We start from the raw sequence: 23,130 nt of genomic DNA, 5'->3' as shown, positions 1-23,130 counted from the left end.
AAAAATACTCGGAAGAACATCAGTGATTTCTTTGGCTGCGAGTCATAGCAATCCACTTATCGTATTTACTCGCATAATGAATGCAATTTTTTCCCCGAAAAATTTAAACATATTTGGGGGGTGCGCGGGGTAAAATTTTTGTATTCACACACTTAGTGCAAATGTCATATTAGGTTCCAGTATGACATGGCAAGGTAGTGTGGCATATCTCCACTGATGGAGGCGTACCCAATGCGGGAGGCACTCACTTGATCGAATGACATTTTAGCGAACGCCCACGTTTCACCGAATGACACGTTAGCGAATAGTCGGACGCCGCGAAGCGGCGTTTTCGGGTGGGCCAAATGGGTTCACATTTTTGTAATGAGCCGCCGCAGACTGTCGCCGCGAAGCGGCGTAAAGCGCAGCGCGGCAAACGGGTTAACGCGCGCCCCCGTTATTCGCTAAAACGTCCATTCGCTCAAATGTTGCTGTTCGCTAAAATCTCATTCGCTCATGTGATATGGACCCACCCAATGCTGGTCAGGGGCATGCCACAGTAACCACACTTTATAAATTGTGAACCTTTTTAGGTGGCGTGCCTTTTGCCGAAGGCACGCCGAAAGTGCTGAGTGAGCTCTACGATGCTCACTCAGCACGGAGAGCAATGCAACCGTTCTTAGGCCTAACCACTTTCACGATTTCACTGTCCGGAAGCAGACCACAGACGACGGTGTGTTTGTTGACATCAATGCATTCGATAGGCGAAAAATGTCCGCAGCTGGGCAGTTCCTTGATCTAAGCTTCGTCAAGAGAGCGCGCCGCTCAGTTTCACGGTTGATCACTTCTGCAACTACACACTTGTAGCCATTACGAGAGCGGCTTGGCTTGGCTTGGCTTGGCTTGGCTTGGCTTTACTTTGCCTGACCACTTGGCGGCAAAAGAAAATTGGCTTGGAAAGCTTGGTGGCTAGCTAAGTTGGACGCAATTTGAGACTCGCAGACCCGAAAAAGTCCAAATATTGGTACCCGTTGTGGGAGGTGCGTTCATTATGCGAGTAAATACGGTATAACGATGAAGAGAAAAACCCGAAATTTCAAACATTACAACCAATTATTGTTTTATCTGGACTAGAAACTGGTCTCTTCTAGTCTAGAAACTCTACAAACTGATCATTACAAGAAATAAATCATTATACATGGCTTGCACTGACGTCACATCGCATACTTTTGACTACCATGCAAGAGGGAGAGAAGGAAGCTTCTTTTGTAAGAATTTTGAGTGATGGGTTAATCTTCTAAATCTTCTGGGGGAGAATAGCAACATCTGTGAAAATCTGAGAGACAAAAAAGAGGATCTTGGTAAGAGGGGAGTTCCTTCTTCCCTTCTTCTCTAGTAGGAGCACTCTGGATGACATCACGTGCAAGCCATGTATATCTGTGGATTGTTATAAGTGAATTGCACTGTATGACCAATAAACGGCAAATATGCCTCCCCTTAGCTCGATTGTAGTTCGTACGAATTTCGAAAGATACATGTATATTCTGCAACCACGCGAGACTTGCATTGTCGAGATTCTACTGTACACGCTAATCACTATAAAAGTCATTTCAATGATCAAGTTGATGCATTATACACACGTTGGCCCCTCCGCCGTGGGGCCAATGTCACGGGGCCGCTTCGCACAAGCCAGACGTTTTCATCGTGTGGTGCACCCTCCGGGAAGAAATTTGGCAAATTTCTCTTTAGCGTGAATACTGCTTTAGCGCCAGTGCAAACTGGAGTACTACTATAAGTAGCTACGACCCTAGCAGAGCTCGAAGGACACGAGTTGCAGTTGGCCGATACGTACCTGCTGGTCTTGCGGGACTGAGACCGGTCCCCCTATGGCCCCAGAGGGCAACGGGGGCTGCTGGGGCACAAACTGCTGCCCAAGCGGAGGAACGTAGCCTCCCTGGAAGCCCGGTGGGGGCGCTTCGCCCATTGTTGGCGCCGGGGCTCCAATTAGCGGCGTCATGATGGAGGCCGTCAGGTCAAAAGTGGGAATCGCAGCTGCCGTCTGCTGAGCCTGCCCACAAAAGGGAAGGACACGCTGAGGACACTCGGACAGCCGTAGAATCCCTACCCACAAGCAAAGTCAGCGTGTTTGTAATAAAAGATTGCTGCCAAAATTGCTGAGCAGACTGTGGACATCCATGAAGTCTTCAACACTTATAACCGATTCACACAATTTTTCGATCTAACTGTCCAGCCAACGAGCATCTCACAACCAACCAAAGACCTTTGTCGTAGCATTACCGCAATTCCAATTTTGCTCTCTTACTATATATATATAACAACATAGCAAGACCATTGGTATTTGCCATTTAGAAGCCAAGAGATCTTATCACATTCATGCATCCCCCGTCAATTGGACCACAAACCAACAACGAATATAAAAGTGCATTGCATTCATTCATAAATGCTAGAGCATTTAAAAAGAGTTCAGAAGCAAAAAACAAGTTTTGTTAACAGTAAAGGTATGTTCACACAGTACCGTTTGCTTATGTTACGTTATGTTGAGTTACGTTGCAAAGCTTACATCTGCTTATGTAGAGCTACAACCGCAAGTGCAGTCGTAGCTCAACGTGTTGTCCTTATGCACTTCTCTACCTTCGTGTTTCAGTGTCCTTGTGCACACCTTAATCTCCGTGTTTTGTAAAAATTCAGCTATCCACATTAACCGGCACATTCGTGCTTCATAGGAGGTGTGGCAATCAATTCAAGAAGTACCGGGCTTGCAGGTGACATGCAAAGTATGCACGTTCGAGTGACTTGGGGTCGTATTATAATGCAACACAAGAAAACACAAGTAAGCGGTACTGTACGAATGTGTTGTAATACATGTTCCAGAGACAAAATTGGAAGTGGCAGACCCCGTAATGATCAATGCATGGCTTTTTTGCGCTTAATAAACTGACCCTAAACTGGCAAAAGTGTGTTAATCTGGGACTGGGATGATAGAGGGAATTGAGGCATTTGAGGGAAACCATAGAATGATAGTAGCCTTTCGTCTAGATTAGGATAGAGGAAATAAAAAGAAACAATCCAGAACAAGAAGATCATCCAACAGACATTGATAAGTGGCTTGATCAATCAGGAGAGCCAAGTTGGACGTTACGAAACAACCCTTCGAAAATGTCCTTGAGGCATTGTTAAAAAAAGAGGAAAGAAGACTGTTGAATGGAAGGAGAAGTTACGGGAAATAATCCTGCAATAGTAGGGTGTTTCCACGTCAGATCGTGCAATCATATTTTTTATATTTATGTAAAACATATATGTTCTTGGGGGGAGTTTTCAGTTACATGCGAGCGCCATAGCTAATTTTCTTCCAGATATATAAAGTTTTGAAGCTCAGGGCGTGGAAATTGCCAAGAGTCCGCTGTGGTACTTTGCACAGCCGCCAATTTTAACACCGAAGCCTGCACGTAGTAACATATTTTCTACTGATTTTATGAAAAGTTTACGACACATATATAACATATTAAAGATTACAATAAAAGTTTTCTTATGCAAAAAAAATTACAAAACATGTCAAATAAACATGTTTTTGGGACATGTTCACAAATTATTTACCAACGAACTAGTTCATATAAAACGACACAAAATATAGCAAAATGATCCTCTTTAAGTGCATTTTTGGAATATACAAGAAAAACACAGTTAGCTATTATTGTAGTTCCGTTATTAACGTAGAAATGCAGCTGATTTCTCTTAATGTGGCAAAATGGTACATCAATATTTAAGAAACATCACTTTTTATTTTCTTTAAACTCTCCTTAACTGTCTACAGGGACTTGAACTAACTTGTGATGGCAAAACATCAGTAATGTATGACCTCGTTAACAGAAAAAACGACAACAAACCTTTGTTCAAACTGAGCTAGCTTGTCTTCGTTATAGGGGCTTTACCACACGACGTCAGCTCCAAAGAGGGGTTCTCTAGAACTGAAAAAGGTTCTACAAGGGTGTTACTCTATTGTAGGGAGTAAAAAGTTACGGTGTCCCTAGTTTAGCTTTATATTTGCATTTCCTCACGTTGCCACCTAGGACCCCCCTTCCCCCCTTTTTTTTTTTTAAACACGTCCAAATTGAGTCTGCTTTACGGAGCGCCGTAAAGGCGCTCCGTAAAGGCTGTGCATCCCTTATATCTGGGTGGATGTGGATGCCTTTCTTGTGAGTGGATTTAAGTTTACAATTATGCCCACCATGTTTGTAAATGAGATGGTACCTTTAAAGGGACACTGACAGGGTATTTATGCTCGCCGAGGATTTTAGTTGTACTATGAGAGCCCAACTACCCAGAATAAAATTTGCGGCGCGAAATTCGGTTTCTTCCTTCCAGAAAACCGCCGATCGAGAACTGTCCGGTTTGAGTCGCGCTCACTCTCTTTTCCGTGGTCACGGGCCATTTTCCAAGGTTTAGACACGACCACCAAATTTAATGAAACTCATGGGTCGTTGAAGGCACACAGTCAATATTAAAAATAGAAAAAAATATGAAACCCATTTCGTGTGACTTTCAAAAAGCTGCAAATACTACGTTGATTGAAAAAAAAAAAAAAAAGGGTTGCACGGACAATTGGAAGCATTCTGTGCATTCACTGCATAATTTTCAACATGGCGTCGTTTCGCGTATCATGGGACTCGCGGATGGCAGCGCACGACGGGCAAGGGACCTCTACCTCAAAACTGTTGTTCACGGTATTGGCAAATTCTGTCTTCTTTCGAAAGACAATTTTTAGACCGATCAAAAGGATTGATATTCATCCCGTACGACACTCCCGACCAGCAAGCCGATTGCACAAGGACGTCGCCGAGCCATTGTCCTTTCTCGTGGCTGAAGACATTGTTCGCGCAAACGTCAAGCACCAAGTGTGTACTTCGAGTTGAATACGCACGCATACGGTTTCTTTACTAGGTGCGAATGTGGCCAATGCGTGGTGCTGCCCGAATTCGAGCCGGGAGTGCATGTACTGGAGGGAAATCGGCAGCAAACTTTCCAACATACAGTCGACCAGCTGCGTTTCTACCATGACCAAATTACTACAAATGAAAGAGTTCCCTCAGTAGCTCGGGGGAAAGACGTCCGCTTCACAAGCATCGGGCACGAGTTCAATCCCTAAAATAAGCGTACCTTTTTTTTCTTTTTCTTTTTTTGTCAAACATTTTGTGATGTTTACATTTCTTTTTTTACAATTATCACTGAAAAAAACAATTGCTGTGGACGATACGTCACTGAACTAAATGGTATGGGATTCCCTTTTTGACACCTGCGAACTCAACGTAATCACTTTCGACTTTCCATGGCGTTTGCGTATAGCCAAATGCTCCTCCCAAAAACATGGCTTTCACATACATATTTTTACAGAAATATAAAAGAGATTACACGGAGACACCCAGTGCAAACATCTACCGATAACAGATCGGCCCCTTCTCGCACAGCTCCATGCTTCAGAGAACATTCAAACCTCTTCTGGCTTCAATGCACGAGCACTGCCCCCCCCCCCCCCCCCCCCCCGACAGCTTGAAAGCAAAATCCAATCCTTACCTTCGTAGACGGCCTCACTGGGGGTGGGTCGTTCCAGCCGGGAGGAGCATTCCCGCTATTGGACGAAGAAGACAGGGGCGGGGCGGGGGGAGGAGCCTGGGGCTGCATCTGTGACACTGTGTGACCAGCAGGCACTGCGAATTGGCCAAGATGAAAATAAAATCAGTCAGAGGCTACATAAATGTCTTCGCTACATCGGCACCACCCCAAGTGCCCGTACCAGCAGTACAGGTATGCTTCCAACTTTTCTTCACTTCATATAGGGGTATTCACACGAGGGAGAAATTCCGGGGATTACTCCGCGGCACGCGCATCCCACGACAAAAACGTCAGGCTTTGCGATGTGCAAAAGCCTTGCGTTTTCATCTCGTGATGCGCTCGTGCCGGGGAGAAATCCCCAGGATTTCTCCCTTGTGTGAATACCCCTTATACATCATTACTATATCAACCCTCACTATGGAGAGGTTCTAGTGTACTGGAACTGACTACAGGGCTATGTTTTAATCAGCATACCAGAATGATCCAGTAGGTATTAGTAATTTGCTCGACAGAACTGAGGGAAAGCATAAAACATGTAAAGGAATATTTTATTCTATCTTAGTATCTGTTTTTCCCTGTTCTTGCCATAAACCATATGTTATTCCATGCCTGTTGCATTAGCATTGTTTTATGCACTCAAAAAAAAAAAAAGAAGCTTTACTTTATTTACGCTAATTAGACGCAAGCTTTTTATGAACAGAGCGTTGCATGCCCACTCTCCTGCACAGCATGCATGAGCCAATCATTGCAATTTATAAAAGGAAGTGAGTGAACAGTGGCTCTCAGATTATGCTCAGGCCTAAGAATACGACCTTGATATATTCAAATTTGAGGCACGCTGTCAAGCAAAGTAACACAACACAGGTTGCTGTCATGGGGTGAGAATGCACTAAGCGTGCATTCTCATTCAAGGATCCATTTCCACAAACAAGAATGGTTGGCATCCCATATGCTATGATGGAGGGTGAAACCTGCTAACAAGATGTGAATCTGGCTAGAGCTCTGCTGCAATGCTCAGAGCAGACACTATGGGAACTTTGAAGCTAACAAAAACTTTCCAGGGATTTACCAGCCTGGGTTTTATTTTAACAAATTTGAGAAGCATATTGATCTGTTTTGTCTGGGAACTTCTCTGAAATAAGCTCTCCGATACTAAATGGGCAATAGTCGTTTGGTGATACTAAGGGCAGTTCTAGGACAGAACATGTTCTCAATGCATGGCTTCTGCCAAGCTCTACATTGCTAGCGAGATAGTAGTACTAGTACTTAACACGCCGCTATGGCTCTGCCATCGCAGAAAAAAGGTCCCGACCTGTAGATCCATAGGCACTGGGGAACGGGGTGGTGGCTGCACTGGAAAGGCTGAAGGAAGAATTCTGGTCCCCATAACTGCAAGAAGAAATTGCATCTCGGCTTTACTCGCTTCTTTCTTGCATACGACTAAGAAGCACCGTAGACAATTACAGGCTGCAGATATTATAACGAGTCGACCCAAACTTCTAACCGACTAGAAAGTTGTGACTGCTGGTCTTTACACGGTCTGCACTGATGTCCTATCAGCCGCCATTCTGGTGGCCTTGATACAAAATGCTTACCTTCTGCAGTGCAGATTTCACACCACCGAATCTGTTTTTCTTGGCAAGAATAAGCAAGAGCAAGTAAAAAGGAGGGAATGACGTAAAATGACCACCAGCATGGGGCGATGGCATCACATGCAGGTCATGCATAGTCTAGTGTCGTTGCAGATAATAAATTGCAACAAGCTTCATATCCGTTCCTTACAATGCACTTACTGTGATAAGTAAAAAAAAGATGCGACAAACAGATTTCTTGCTATCCATTTGCTGTCCTAGGCTTACCCTTGGTCTTTTCCGTAGAAGTTCTGGGACTGCGGTTGTGATGATGGCATGTAACTTTGAGAAGGAGTGTAAGACGATGACTGGTAATACTGCGGCTGCTGGCCGTACCGCTCTTCATTGTACACGCAAGGATCGTGGACGCTGGGGTAGCGTGACCTCGGACCTGTGGTTGGGAGACGGACAATGGAAAGAACAGAAGACTCATAGTTGGCACACTCATAGTACAAACAAACTCTGACGAATCAGCTGGTCAGCATGTACTCGTCATACTCCTGTTTAAACAAGGACTTCTGAACAGGGACAAACGAGGTCCAATCCTTGCTAACCTTACATGACACACTGAGTAAATTGCTCGAGAGAAACAAATATACTAATGGTGAATTCCGCTCGCAGATCTCGAGCGCTCCAAAAGCGCTCCATTTGGAGCGCGCATATTTTGCTCGCAGATCTGGCTCGAGTTGGTCATCTTCCACTCGTAGATCTCTGGCAGCGCCCGCTCCACGGAGCGCATCGAACCCCGCCGAACTTGCTCTGCGGGATTTCACAGATCTCTCCGGAAGTTGACAGAGTGGCCCACGTGGTTTCCATCTAAATCGGCAGTGCGCATGCGCAGCGAGGTTGGAGAGATAGGCAAACCGGTCGGGCCGTTGAGTTGGATCTGTGCGGGTGCGTCGGTTGTTTACGCGGGATTGTGACGGCTCGAACGCTTCTACCTCGCGTAGATCAGGGATGCAAAGCCGGGGCTGTGGAGTGTGCTAAATCGTAAGCGCTGACATCTGTGATCGTGAGAGGAAGAACGACAAAAAAGCCGGAGGCACACGCAAGGTTAGGCCTGTTCATTCTGCAGCCAATGATTGTTTGCCTTTTTACACTGCATTCCGCCAGCGTTTTCAGGTGAAATAAAACAAGAAGTGATTAGGCAACGACCGCGCAAGGTACGGTTTGTTACCTCTGTGTTTATTAAAGGCGTAAACGAAATCTGTACTCCACCCCTGGTAATCGCTGTCCGTGCCCCGCCGCTTCGAGGCGGCCGAAAGGTATGTGACGGTGCCGAACGCGGACGTATTCGTGATTTCTGACATGGGCGCCGTTGAACGTATAATTTCGCCCGGCCTGTGTCACATGTTATTTCTGCAGCTAAGCAGTGACAGTCGTCACTGGTCGTCGGAAAGATCAGTCTGCTGAGGCGTTGGTGAGCCTGTCAAGTTCGAGCAGCGGCCATTTTGAACGGCGGAGGGGAAAGCGGTGGGGAGGGTTGTGGGGGAGGTCGCTCCAAAAATGCAAGTTTATCTCCCACTCGTCGATTCGGAGCGGGTCCCACGGAGCAGAATTTTGCCTCCCTCGCGGATTTTGGAAAGCGCTCCGGATCTACGAGTGGAATTCACCATAAGAAATTCCAAACAGTTCCTCCAGATTGTGAATTAACTACTGTCTTCTTAGATCTAAGACTCAATAAAGTGTCTGTTTTTATGTTCTTTGTTCATGCAACTCGGGATAATAAATTGGCGCTCACTTCACAAAAGACAAAGTCTGTGTTGATAAGATTTTTGGTGTCAAGTTTTCGTTTATCTATCCATGGAAATAATATTCAGCAGATTTATTAGGAGTTTGCTATAAACCCTAAAACAGGAAACCTTACTCTCCCTTTCAAATTGTGTGCAGCGTTCTCAAAGACACAAGCATGACGGTGTATGTCTGCCAAATACATGGTCTGCACAAGTGCTTGTGCCAATTCTTACAGTTCATTTTAAATCGAGCTTCAGCATCTCAGACACCCTATACTTCAATTCAGTTTAAAGGGGCAATGCAACAATGTTTTTACTTTGTGTAAATACACCTTCGAACGTTAATGACCTGTAAAACAAGTGTTCATTTTTCACCACACGCAATCGAAGCCGCAGAAAAAAATTAAAGAAAAAGAGAAGCATTCACCCCCTCAACTCGCTTCCAGAACAAGCGACCACATGATCGGGAGCCGATTATATGTTGCCAATGTTGATCATAGCCACGTGCTGGGGTTGCCAAAGCACAGGACACGTGCTGGGTTCCAGACATTGTTATGGTTCGGCTATTGTCGGCATTGCAGCGATTGGACACGGGCCACTACCCGAATGCTTCTCGAGCTATCAATTATCACGAGCCCAAATCAAGTGCCCACGCAATGCTCAAGTCCAATCTATAAGCCGCATTCAAATACCATCACTGGAGGATACTGCGATCCCCATGTTACATCATCAAGTTTTGTGAAAGAGAGATTGAAAGAAAACAGTCGCTTTTTTTTTCCTTGAAATTACACCGCAACATAGGAGTTTCTTGGCCAGTGGCAATGCGTGCGAGTGTCCTTGAGCCCCACTAGTGCCAGTAAGCTCGCGTAAAGGGAAAAACATTCCAATTGAATGTTGTTGCTACGCCCCTTCAAGAACAGGTACAGTAATCTTTCGTTAGTTCGACCTCAGTTAATTCGAATTTTCGTTTAATTTGATTGCGTTCAAAAGTCCTGGCGAGCGCCCATGTATTTCTATGGGAGGAAAAGTTTGATACTAGTTCAAACTCGAGAAGACTCCGCATTGGATAATTCGTCCCGAGCGAATGCACGCAAGCTCACATCGCACGGCACCACAGCAGAAAAACCACCAACGTACTATGGCGAAACATGGGCCCTTTGCTGCAAAGCCAAACGTGCGCAAATATGCGCCTGCTCCTCTACGCCGTTGAGATGGACCGTAGTGAATAACACGAGCCAGCGCAACCGATTTGGCGTGGAGTAGCGCGGGGAACATAGCACGTAGTCGGACGCGGAGACAGCGCGCACTCTCGAAACGCTTTCCTGTAGCATCATGTGCGGTCCATCTTGCGCGTCAGAAAGCTCAAGTTCTCCTTTCCTTTTTTTTTTTTTTTCTGTCACATTTTTTTTTTTTTTTTTTTTGTGTGTGTGTGCGTGATTTTTTGGGGTATGTGACATTTAGTTACGCTGCTCTCCGGAGTATGTTTTTGGACATGTGTTTTAGGTGCAGACAGCAGCAGACCATTGGTGAGTACTTTGGACTATCGAAAGAGGTTTAGTTTTAACTGTTTTTCTGTCCTTTTTTTAATTCAATCATTCGGATAATTCAACCAAATTTCAAGGTCCCGTCGAGGTCGATTAACGAAAGTTTACTGTATTATTGATGTGCGGTCAATCAGCGGCTGGTCAGAGCGCCCTTGAACCCCGCCAACAACCCTCAAGCAGAACGCAATTGAAGGCACGGGTGTTCTGCGGAAGGTCTTAGAAGACTGTTGATCTCATGCACGACTTCAAGAGCACCGTGCGCACCTTTGGCATGGGTAGCAGTGGCTGCTGCGTCCACAGGTGGTGGTGGCGTGGGTGCCACTGGTGGCTGGTACATGGGCTCGGTATGCTGGGTCGCCGGAGCTCCATACCCACCATATCCACCGGAGTTCTGTCGCACAAACTGGTTCCCCTGGAAAAAAAATGATATGAAAACTCAAAAGATTTTACTCCATTTTACTCAATTGAACCGCTGCTGCGGTTAACTTTTGACGAAACGCAGCGGACACTACAAGCCATCCGAGTCAATCCAGCGCCGTGAATGTATTGCGTGACTAAATGCCCCAGCACATCGCTGCTCCCCAGCAACAGTCATGTGATACTCACAAAGCACCGGATCAGCTTCAATGGTTCATAGTGTCGTCTGCAGTGTATCATAAGCTAAAAGAAACAAATAGGAATCTTTCGGCAGTCCTGGAAATCTAGCTAGGTATTCCTCTCTTAGTGCCGGCCAAGCGGAGAGGAAACGAGCCCCTTTCGTACGAAGTTTGAAGGAACAAGGTAACCCATGGAGGGCGAACAAAAACGCAAAGAGAACAAAAACAAAAAGTCGAGTTCTAAGTAGATATATACCTGTAAATGAACAAGCACAAAGAAAAACTAACAAAAAAATTAATGCACTCTATGAATGAGTTTGAAAGAAAGAGTCAGGAGAAAGGAAGTCTGAAAGAAAACCAGAAAACTAACTTACCAAACGACAAGAAAAACGGTGCTGTCTTTCTTTCCGCCGAAATAGCTTATGCGGAGTGCAAGTTTGCCTGTTACTTGCACAGGGGTTGCGTTGATGTCGGAACGCCGAGCTCCTATCGGCCAATTGAAAAAAATAGTGGGTAGACCTCAAAGCACCTATCATTGAGGTCTAATCACTAGCCTTTCAATCGAAGCCAATCAGAGCTCGGCTTTGTTCTGACGTCACCGCAACTCCTGCACAAGAAGCAGACAAGCTTGCGCTCTGCATACAGTCATGCCTCGTTAATAAGGACCCAGTTAATAATATCTTGCTATATAGAAAATCTTTTTCGGGATGAAATGGTTAAATACAAGCCTTTTGGTAAGATTATTATAAGTAACTCACGTCATAGACTATCTTCCGGGGAAACGGAGGTGTCCGCATTAACGAGACATCATTGCACTACCAACAAGCCCAAATTCCTGCAAATGTCGCTGAATGTGAACCCATCAGTATGGAAGTACATAAACACGGGGGCAGGCAGAACAACACACCTTAGCACTGTCTTGTTAATCCCTGTAAAACCTTAAGATAAACTTTAACTATTGACTAAGTTCACATAAAAACCACACTGTTCGAAGGAATGTCGAACCAACATTTCTGAGCGGCATCCTTTGAAACCAATAGACCTTTCCGAAAAATCTCAGGAGACGGTACGGTGAAGGAAGCTGTGGGGCTGTACACACGTACGCTCACGCTGACTCGACGACTTTGCATATCCTAAAACAAACCAATTCAACCTTTTTTTTTTTTTAATTTGGAGCTCGGAGTGCGCAGAAAATAAAGCAAGCACAGAAGGTCATCACATACTCCGTCTTGTTTTTCTCCTGACTTCTCAGAGTTCTGAAATCACAAAGTGTTAAGGGGGGACACTACCCAATAGGGTTAACTTCTTAACCTATGGCTTAATATGAATGAAATTTAGAGCATATACTGGAAGTTGCAAGGCAGAATGCAATGCAAAGTTTCATCAGTGTACATGAGTTGTAAAATAACTTGTAGTCATTTCTATCAGGAACACACTGACTTTGTTTAGGAAAACTATCGTTAGGAAACTAATGTAATACTGAACATTTTTCTACTCTAGATCTGCAGCAGAATGCCTAGAGAGTGCAGCTGTGAAAAGAAAATTTCCAAAAAGGAATTTACTTCATGCTAACATCGCAGTGAAAAATCAAAATGTTTTTGCCTTTTATGTCAAGCACAAAATCTTAACATCTTTTATAAAAGGCATCCACCAAGTCAAAAACCAATTCCATAGTTGCACTGCCCATAAAATTCTGCTTAGGAAAAACAATAAGCGAGTCTTTCCTCTTGTCCCATTAAGAAACGATAGTTTTCCTAAAATGAAATTTATGCCAAAATGTGGAATGGAGAAAAATGTGTTCAAAGTGTTCCAACCTCTACCTTTTCTTTAGCTTCAATGGACCGAAAATAATTTATAAAAAATTAACTATGCGGTGTACACTAAGGAAACTTTCTGGAAATACTCTCCAGCTGCTGGTGGATGTAAATATGACATTTTTCAAAATCAACTTTTTTTGCAGAAAATCTTTTTTCTTGGTAATGTCCCCCCTCAAACCAACGTCAACTTCGTCTTCGACTGCTGGATGATGTCATGTGCCGCACATCGGAACACTACAAACAATGCTTCAAGCAGACAGTAGAAGTAAAACATATTTCCGGAAAGGTCTATCGAGAGAAGAAAAAGTTGCCCCTTTGCCGTGCTAGCATGGCAAAGGCAGCGGTAACACAGAATGTGATGTGTTAGTGTGGAGGAACTGTGTACACATGTGGAGACAGGATGGCACGTAGCGGCCCTGTGCCTTGAAAGGTTAAGTGTGTGAGCGCACCGTGGATGTCTTACTTGTGGGTGCCATCTTCTACGGTTGCAGTGTAAATGTGGCTTTCTCAGAGCTTGTCGGAGAGTGAGACGCAGTAGCCCTAGCAGGCAAATAACAGAACTGGAACGCAGCAGCACCGAGCACAGCTTTGGCTCCAGCTCACAGCAAAAGAGAGTCAAACAGATGGAACAACCTCAACCAGTTGCAGCACAGGAGTCTGCTTATTTTCTGCTGGTATCTTTTGCGCTCTTTCTTTGGGCGAGCCTGGACTTCACTCCATTAACGGAGCGCAGCATTACTGTATGTCTGAACACGCAATGTTTTACCCCCACCGGGAGCAACGCAGAGGCACTCGAGGAAGAGGTTCAGCTGGTGCTGGTGTCCAATCGGTGAGGAGACAAGCACTGCATAGGCCTTCAACTGGTAGTCGACTTGTCGACTTCCACCGCTGGCACCTCTCCGGATATGGTTAGTTGCGACCCATATAGTACATTTCGTGTTAAAAAAATGCACCCAGAAAAGGTCCTTGTGCCCACCTGAGACGTCGAGGATGCCTGCTGCCCGCCGTGGTAGAAAGGCTGCACCCTCGAGGAAGAAGTGGACGCCATGCGTGCCTGCGCTCCGACGCCGGGCCGGCTGTTGACCGCGTTGGCCGAAGCCGGCGCAAACTCCCCCCTGACGCTGACCCTCGGGAAGGGGAAGTGGGGGGACGCCATGCCCAGGCACTGGTACACACGGTCCCTCAGCACTGCAAGACCGGGCTGCGCAAGAGAACGGAGGAATGAGAAGAGCTAAAGTCGCTTCGTGTTCACAAACCGGACTCTTTGCATAAACAGAGATGCGAATCTCCAGGAGTGCATATAAGCCAAAACTGCTCAAAGTGAAGATAGTTAACTACTTTATTAGCACCTACGCAAATCATACCGCCAATATTAACATTTAGCCAAACGCCTTGACTTGATACTTAGAGCAAGACTGTCATTATATTCTTTCACAATAGAGGACACCTAGGTACTTCTTGTGAGTTGTGAATGCGAAAGCATGAATGACATTCTTCCGCTCCCTTAGTTCGTCTGCAATGACCTAGTGTGGACCGCCATGTTTCGCTGCCGAGGCTGCAGCCGCCACCGATATAGGTGACTCAGACACCGCCATGTTCCTCGGAGCCGGAAGGAGCAGATGGGGCCGCAGCCCCCCCCCCCCCCCTCTCGCCCCTCCCCCCTCCGGCAACGCCTAAAACGAGAGCAGAGGCCAAGCGCGCTCTTTCATGAAGCGGACGCCAATGGCTAACTAGGAGCCGTTTCGCTCAGCCAATGGGAGAATGGGCATTTCTTTCGCGTCCTTTCACGGTTACAGATGCCGCCAGCTCTGCTCCATGGGATAGTTAATGCTTTCGCATTAAAACATATCTTCATTCACTTGCTCAAATTATAGCCTTCCATTCTTAATGATGTATATGTCAAAATAGCGGGAAGGTAGTAATCAGCCCAGGTGGGCACTTAGTGTCTCCTTCGTAGATGAGAAATTTAGCTAGCGCAGTGCAACCGCTAGCCTGGAGTCTGAAGATGCAGTGGCAATCTACACGACTGCACGCCGGTACAACGCTTATTTATGTTGAAACAGGCAGGGGTGGGAATTGCATCCAAGACCCCTGGGCTCTGCGCCGTGAGCTTTTGCTCCACATGTTCTGAGCTGCAACGCAAGAACACGTTCAGCCATTGTTCCTCACATTCAATCCTCCTTGATGGAAACTGAGGTGATCGGTGGCAGAGTTCATCAACATGCTAACTACAACCAAATTTGACTTTACACGCCCGTAAAGAATGGCACTATATTTGTAGGGCTTCGTGTTTTCGGATAAATCCAAAAAACTCCGAAAAACACCCGCCGGTAAAATTTTAATCAATTTGGATTTATCCAATAAAGTCCCAATTTTGATGTGCCAATGCCTCCCCCTTTCCAATAAACTAAATAAAAACTAAATAAAGACAGTATTTTATAATTAAATTCGATCAGGGCAAAGGGTCAATGGTCCCGAAAAAATGCCACCACAGTTATCTTTCAAATCTCTGTTCATTGACAAAAAGGGGTCCTACCGATCATTTCGTCAAGGTTCAGAATGACATGTCATTGTGCATTCGGGTCACGACAAAAACCCCTGTATTGGTTTCCAGTTTGGGCCATACTATTTGTGTTGAGGAAGAGAGGTTGTTTTTTTGTAACAGCTAAAGGTATATATGGATCTTAGAGATTGCATAAAATTGGAAGAGGGGCAGTTGGAACTTCCCTATTATGTAGATCCTTTACCACTCCACCTCGCGCGGCCGCGGAGTAGCATGGAATAGGATGGGGTGAATACGTGCTTCCCAGCGACTACCTCCACGAGTTTATTTTTAAGGTGTCGACGTTTATCTAAGCCACAGATGTGTGCAACTTTTGCCATGGGACAAATTAGTATTGCCAATGGCAATGGCACCAACACCAAACACAGCTGAAGAAATTTTATTTCATATAAGCGCATTTTAGTTTTCCTTATCTAGCATACGTATACACCTGGATATTATTTTTTCTGTTTTTCATAAGAAACGCTGCAAAATTAAGCTCCGAATTTCGAAGATTTTGGAATCAAACAAAAATAAACTCCTATAAACCATGAATTTTCAGAAAAAAAATAAACTTCGAGAAACACCCTCCGAATTGGACGAAAAATAAACTCAGAAAACATGGAATCCTATATATTTGCAAACCTATTACAGTATAGACCACTTACAACGTAACCGCTTATAGTGCAGGACCGGGTATAATGCGGCTTTTTTAAACCACCGGTTCGCCTCCCATAGAACTCCATGTAATTACATACCGCTTAAAATGCAGGCGCGCAAAGGGAAATACCGGTTATAGTGCGGTTTTCGGAACAGCCCGGCGACCGCGCCGACTGACCGAGGCAGAGAGCACGCTTCCCTGTGCGACACTAGATAACTGCGCTAGCCGCAAGCGGCACTCGCGGGGCGAGGAGGTTGCTCGAAGAAGCAGGGAGAAGCGAAGAGAGAGGCTTCAGTTGCCATAGCGACAGAGGGACGCACGCACGTGTCGTTCACGTGCGTGCGCCCCTCCGTTGCGTTGGAAACGTTGGAAACAACCGCAACGACAAACCAATCGCAGGTCGAGGAGAAGTGTTCGCGCGCGTTGCATGCCGGTCGCGAGCCGGCCAGCCGGCTGCTTCTATCCGCAAACATGGCGTCGGTTTTGATCATCGACGTAGACGGCATGGTAGAAGCTCATCGTTCCGCGTAAAAGCGCTATCCTTGACTGTGAATTTTCGTTGTGTGTTGCTATGATAACCCAGCATGTACTAGAAGGGAAGATCCACCTACTCGTGCGGCGATGTTGTGGCGGCACTCTCAAGACAGCAGAAACGCCCGTGTCGTCGTGTTTGTTTACTTCGACTACAGTGGTACTTTCTAAGCATTTGTGTTTTCGAACATCGCCCGGATTTCTTATTTGGAGCATTTCATGCCGGTGTTCAAGTTGAAGGTATTACTGGCACGTACCGTATAAAGGATGCGAATTTTCACGCGTTTTCATCGCCGGAGAAAAGTGATTAGGGTTAGCAATACTGAACGCTTGCAACGTTCGTCCGCAACCCGCGACGCCGTTAAGAGGCTGCGCCAGGCAAAAGTCGCTCATTTCTTTCAAAATGTGTGACACACTTGAGAGAGAAATGTACCAGTCTGGTGAAATAAAGACTTTCCTCAAACTAAGCTTTATTTTTCATCTATCATAAAATAAATTCCTTTACAAAGGTAAGTTGTCTGATGGCATGCATTTTGGCCTGAAAAATTTATGTTTTGGTTATAGCGCGGTACCGCTTATAGTGCGGATTTTCGCGACTCCCGCGACATACGTTATATGCGGTCTACACTATATAGAGAATTTTCAAGAATAATACTTTGAGTACCTAAATCTTTCTAATTAAAATCTTGCAGATGTTGCTAGTACTAGGTAAACTAGCCCATGGACCCCACGTAGCATTAAGGAGTGAGGGCGGTTTGTTTGAGTTACCCATTTTCTTGTTTCTTTTTTTGCTAAAATAGACTACTAAAACCACGTTTCACTCTAATCACCATCACTTGAGAATATGCTTCGATCCAGAAGGTGTGGTAGACTGCTCTGCAGTTCACCCACTTCGCATATTTTCGCACGCAGCACTCACTTCTTGCTGCAGTCTGCAAAGCTTGCTTCCCAGCACTAAAGCTACACTGGTTTTCTGAGATCTTCTGAAGTATAAACTGCCAGAAATCGTCGAAAAATATCAAAGTTTCTGGAAAAGAAAGAGTTAAGTATCGTGTAGGATGACTCCAGAAGTCATTCCAGCAACTGTTTCTTTTCCTGCAGCAGCACGTGGAACCACCGACTGCATCTATAGTCCCAAAACTTATCCGGCGGCAGTTACAAGTAGGGACTGTGGCAGTGCTGTCATAATACCTCTGTGGGGTCCAGCAGGTAGTTGATGGAACTGGTCAGACTCCCCTGGGCAGCTAGGATGGCGGCGTATTGTCCCAGGAGATTCGACAGAGTACCCGTCTGGATGGACTGGGGCTGGCCACCCAACTGGGCCACCGCAGCACGCAGGATCATCACTTGCTCAACCAGCTCCTGTGAACAAAAGGAGGGGGGAAAAAAGGAAGATAGTGACACGATGACGAGGCAATAGGCAACACGAATGGATGGACGGATGTTATTTGCTATAGTCCTTGTATAGGGTGGTCGCTTAAACCACCCAGCCGAAAACCCCTCCCCTTTAAATTTTGCCTTAAATTCCACCTCTCAGTTAATTGTCTTACCCACCAATTTTATGTATTTATCACACCTTTCTAGACCTTTCCCACCAATCTTCTAATCTCCTCTGTGTTAAAACATGAAACTCCCGCCAAATAGAAAACATGAGCGAGCATTGCTTGAATGGCATACTGTTGTTGCAGATCTATAGGAGAACCTACCTACAGTCGCCGACCGATTTTAGGGACTTTGCAGGGACCGAAAAAAAAAGCCGAATAATAGAGCTGTCCGAAAGATTAAAAAACTTGCCTTTATTACGTCTAAGCAGGTTTAAAAAAGCCGTGCTTCAAGTTACGCCTCCGCTGGCGTTCGGTCACTTTCTATTAGCTTGAGAATCGCTGCCTTCTTTTCTAGCGTTATGATCGAGTACTTTCCGCGCTTCTTAGCGACACTTCGCGGCGCCGAAAGAACAAATGGGGTTGTGACGTCCAAGCTAGCATACTCCAAAAACACAATTCACCGAGACGAGGTGAGAGGTGCACGTCCACAACTGCAGAATGGTGAATCAACAATGCAAAATGGTAACAAGGATGATGATTATGACGCACAGCGAGAGAATTTATAACCCGTAGCATAGCATCACCTAGCGGTAGGACTTAGCAGTACTCAAGTAGAAAGGGGCCGAACCAAACCAGTCCATGTGCAGCCAACACAGAATCTAAAACGGCGGCTTCCTGGTGCTGTTTCCCGCTGACCGCTCGCAACGATTTTGTCCGAAAAATCTAACCTAACTTTCGGACTTAAAGCTGTCCAAAACATTGGTCGTAAATATGCACTATTTCTATCGGGTAGGTCACGGTTCCTTCTTTAAGGTCCAAAATATAGAACAAGTCCGAATTATCAGCATCCGAAAAATTGATCGGCGACATAAACAGAATTATTACAACACAAACTTTCAGAATGTGCTCATTGCAACAGGCGACAAAAAAATTTACAAAAAGCAAGGCGACTTTGCTGGATCATTTCAGACTGGAACGCATAACTTAACGCCGTTTACCACAACCCTCTAACTTCTGGGAGTTGCTGAGAAGACCCAGCCATGCTTCCACGTACAGGCTGCATTGTCATATGTGGGCGATAAAACAACTCGTACAGGCATATCATGTACTAAGAGTATTGAAATAGAACTAAACAATAAATGAAGTTATCAGTTTTTGTATATTGCCACATATCAGTCTATCTTTTCAAAAATGCATATGTCAAATTAAAGTATCTAAAAATCGGGTACCTAAAAATAAAGTAAAAAATTATCAACTAAAAAAACTTTATTTTTTTTTTTATTTGGGAGGTTAGACTTATATTCAGAGTTGACCTATGTGCAGCAATATACAGAAATGCAATGCTCACTCTGTAGATATTTCAAAGGAGAAAGTATATTGAAGAGAGGAGTAAGTGGCTCCAACTTGGATGATAAGATAAATGTAAAACAGATAAGAAAGGCTCACGGTATTACACACTGTACTTCAAATGGGAGCTTACTTATTTAAAATGCTTCAAGACAGTGGAATTTGAGACTAAATAGAGTCTCTCCCAGGCAGAGTGGGCTCAGTGAGAAGATTAAGTGATCATCCTACAGCTGGTGAGGAGTGAAGCACTTGACTCACCACTGTTTCACACACAATTTATCATCATAGCCACACAACTCAACCAAAAGAAGGCAACGAATTCACCGACAAAGAGTGTGATTCTGAAGAATGTTCAGAGAAAGTCTCACCTGTAAGGATTGTGGGCTGTCTGCCTTCTTCTGGAGTTGAACCCAGCAGCTCGCCAGCTTTTCAAGGTTCCCAGCACAGATGTAACACAGCATGGCGTACGGAACTAAGGTGGAATTCCTCTCCGTTTCGAGTCTCTTCCCAAGGGTTTCTGAAGCGACGTCCAGGAACAAGTCACACTCTGGGGAGTCGGGCTCCAAACAAGGTTGACAATAGGTCTCCAAGGAAAGTTTTAAGTTTGGCATTGTGAAATTTAATTTAACAAACACTGCGGTAAAGTGTTATGGCTCAAAGGCAGAGCACCGATACAATCTAGACAATGCTTATAAGTTCGAAATTGATTAAGCAGTCAATGAACCGACTGTAATGAAGGCACAATTCCCAATAGCAGATGAGAAAGGAAATGTGGGTAGGACATATCTGTTGCATACAATACTGTGTAAATACTAGTTTCAGCGGTTTCTGTTAGTTTTCACAATTGGTATTGTCAAAAACTAAATGTTTCTGTGAAGCTTTGGTGAAAAAATGGCCAGCATACTGAAACTTGACACCCTAGGAAGTGGGAAAACACATTTTTAAAAGAGCATTCCAACAGTCTTGAGTGTCCCTTTGAGCATTGACAAACAGAACACATTAATAGGTAGGGCCTACAAAAGTTTAAAAAAATAAAAAATAGAGCATACCGCACAAGACTGGGAAGTCCTCCGGCTTTGCATACGTCAGAACAGCGGCAAGGGCTTCCTTCCAGCAGTTGATCTCGCAGTTCTTTACCACGTTGCTCCAGTTCGAGTTCACAACAGCCGATATTAGCTGGAAGTACACAAGGACAGAACAATCGAGACTTATAAGGACTTAATTAGGTTTGATGTGAGGGTCAGTCTTTCTCTGTACTGTCTACATCAATGCCATCAACCAGGATCAAGCTCTACTGGGCCAAACTGGATCAGGCAAGATAAAGGAAGCTCCCCTTTACACACCACCATGGTCAGGGCATGTTCACAGATACAGTGCAGCACTTATCCAGTGCTAGTTCAGCACTGAAAACAGTGCTCACCTTAATATTAATGCAGCACTTGTTAATACAGTGCTGAGTGTAGAGGTGAGTGCTATAAGTGGCACCGTCTCATTTTTAGTACCCGAGGAATTGCAAGGATGTATCGCAACATATGTGATTCCGGTGAGTTTGTCCCTTTTAAGATCCACATGTCCAATGGCTGGCGCAACAGGCACCATCGAAGTACCAAGCTTGTCCCTGATACTGTAAATCTCATCTATCAGAACAAAGGTATCTCACTGCAACAGCAGATGGAATCAGACTCCGTGCAAAATGTGCCTGTATCGACAGCGTGGGATCTCATGAAACTGATCTCACTACGGCGAGCTACCTCGCGGTACTACAAGCTGTGAGGAAGACATCTGAGCAGTGAGGGTAGAAAATGCGGCACTAAATTGGGTGCAAAAAGACCCTTTTCAAAAGTCAGTCTAGCCACTCCTCCTTGAGTCAACCCTGATGCTTTAATGGCGGCATGACATAGCACCTTTCACCGGGAAAAGCAAACGTCTTCGAAATCATCAAGTAGAAACCGAGGAAACAATACTAACAAGTTGGTCCTCGTACGTGGATCGGGCGATCATGCTCTCCTATCACTGGTCTTAGTGCAAAAATAATGGAGTCATTGAGATTGCCCCTAGATGGCTCTGACTTTTTAAAATGGTCTATTACAGCACTGATTCAGTACTTTGTGCTCCATGCGTGGACCGGCCTTCAATCTAAAGGCTGGTTCACATATTTCTGTTTGTCTGTGCTCAAGTGTCTTGCAAACCCTTCTAACTGCTTACAACAAAAAATAACACTGGCACACTGGTGCCACCCATTGGGCAACCCTGGAATCGCATATAACTAGACTGAAGGTTTTGCGATATTTGCTACCCCAAATATTAGGGCTGGGCGACTGATCGATTAACCAACCGATTAGTACAGTCTAAGCTCATTATAACAGACCTTGATTTTGACCAAGATTCGGTCTGTTGTAAAAGGAGTATGTTGCATGCAGATATAAAGTTGAGTCAACGGTACATAGAGGAAAACCAACCGAACTGCATAAATCGGTATGTTATATCCAAATGCCTGTTGTAACCAGGTCTGTTGTAATGAGCTTAGACTGTAATTGATTAAAGCTTTAATTGAGATTAATTTTTTAACCGGTTAACTGGTAAAATTTTAATGATCCAAAATAGTAAACGGTTTCACCACGCAGACGTAGACGAGAACACCTGAATGAAGGGCAAACTTTAGGTCAAAATTTAGCATAAAGTAAACTGTAGGGGCGAGATTTGCAACTCCTGAGAAGTGCAGAAGGTTACACGTGTCCCGGCTACTTCAACGCCGCTCGAGTGTCCGCTTAGCGCAGCAAAGACTAGTGTGAACAATCCATGGAGGTCGTCCTTGCCGGAAAATATCAACGAACCTCCTTGCCTCATGCAGCTGAAGTGTACTAATAATTTTTGTGTGTGGGCGCCTTTGAGCTCTTCTTAACTACACATAAAAGTTGATTCATAATAAAAACTGTATATTCCGCCCTTTAAATTACCTTACATTCAGCAAATGCGTGAACAGAAAAAATATTACTTTTGACTTTTAAAAAATATTTGCACAGAAATTACTGTGACCGATTAATCGATTAATTAATCGATTAAAGGGCGGCGATTAATCGGGCTAAAACTTTGAATCGACGCCCAGCCCTATCAAATATGTGCACAATCTACAAAAAAATAGTTGCTTATAACATTTTCAGTATTACACTACAAACTCATCATAACAGACCTCGATAGTGACGAAGATTTTGATCTATTGCAAAAGGAGTATGCAGAATGAAGATACTCCTATAGTCGGTTACAAGTCAAGAAGGTAGGAGAAGCTCCTCCCACAAGCGTGATGCGCCCATTTCAAATCCCTCCGCAGTCAAAAGAAGAGTTCACTGGAAACGCTCCTTGTTCCGCTTCAATGGATTCCAACTTGTCTCCGACCCCACTTTTTAAGAAAGCGATCTTTGTATTCATCGGAGAGAGAACCGAGCCCCTGAAAGCAGCCTTTGTATTCGTCGGGGGGAAGCTAATCCCCCTCTCGTGGCTTCCACAATGCTAAGTCAAAGTCGAAAGATAAAGCAAATATGTACAGAAAGGCAAGACCCTCCTCGCGCGTTGGCCGCGA

General features: G+C 44.8%; 1 protein-coding gene across 1 annotated transcript in view; it reads right to left on the bottom strand.

The window, feature by feature from the left end:
- Nucleotides 1–23,130, bottom strand: part of LOC8027133 (protein transport protein Sec31A) — a 47,906-nt gene that overhangs the window by 9,153 nt on the left and 15,623 nt on the right. The window contains exons 15-23 of the mRNA XM_029969169.4: nt 20,603–20,729; nt 19,922–20,070; nt 17,854–18,024; nt 13,905–14,129; nt 10,780–10,927; nt 7,467–7,629; nt 6,920–6,996; nt 5,569–5,702; nt 1,832–2,047 (exon numbers count right to left, since the gene is read on the bottom strand). Of these exons, the coding sequence (XP_029825029.3) occupies nt 1,832–2,047; nt 5,569–5,702; nt 6,920–6,996; nt 7,467–7,629; nt 10,780–10,927; nt 13,905–14,129; nt 17,854–18,024; nt 19,922–20,070; nt 20,603–20,729 (1,410 nt within the window). The remainder of the gene's footprint in view (nt 1–1,831; nt 2,048–5,568; nt 5,703–6,919; nt 6,997–7,466; nt 7,630–10,779; nt 10,928–13,904; nt 14,130–17,853; nt 18,025–19,921; nt 20,071–20,602; nt 20,730–23,130) is intronic.

This window comes from Ixodes scapularis, unplaced genomic scaffold (genome assembly GCF_016920785.2).
Source record: "Ixodes scapularis isolate PalLabHiFi unplaced genomic scaffold, ASM1692078v2 PGA_scaffold3__209_contigs__length_174095766, whole genome shotgun sequence".
Classification (NCBI taxonomy): Eukaryota; Metazoa; Arthropoda; class Arachnida; order Ixodida; family Ixodidae; genus Ixodes; species Ixodes scapularis.
This window is presented reverse-complemented; position numbering and strand designations above follow the sequence as displayed.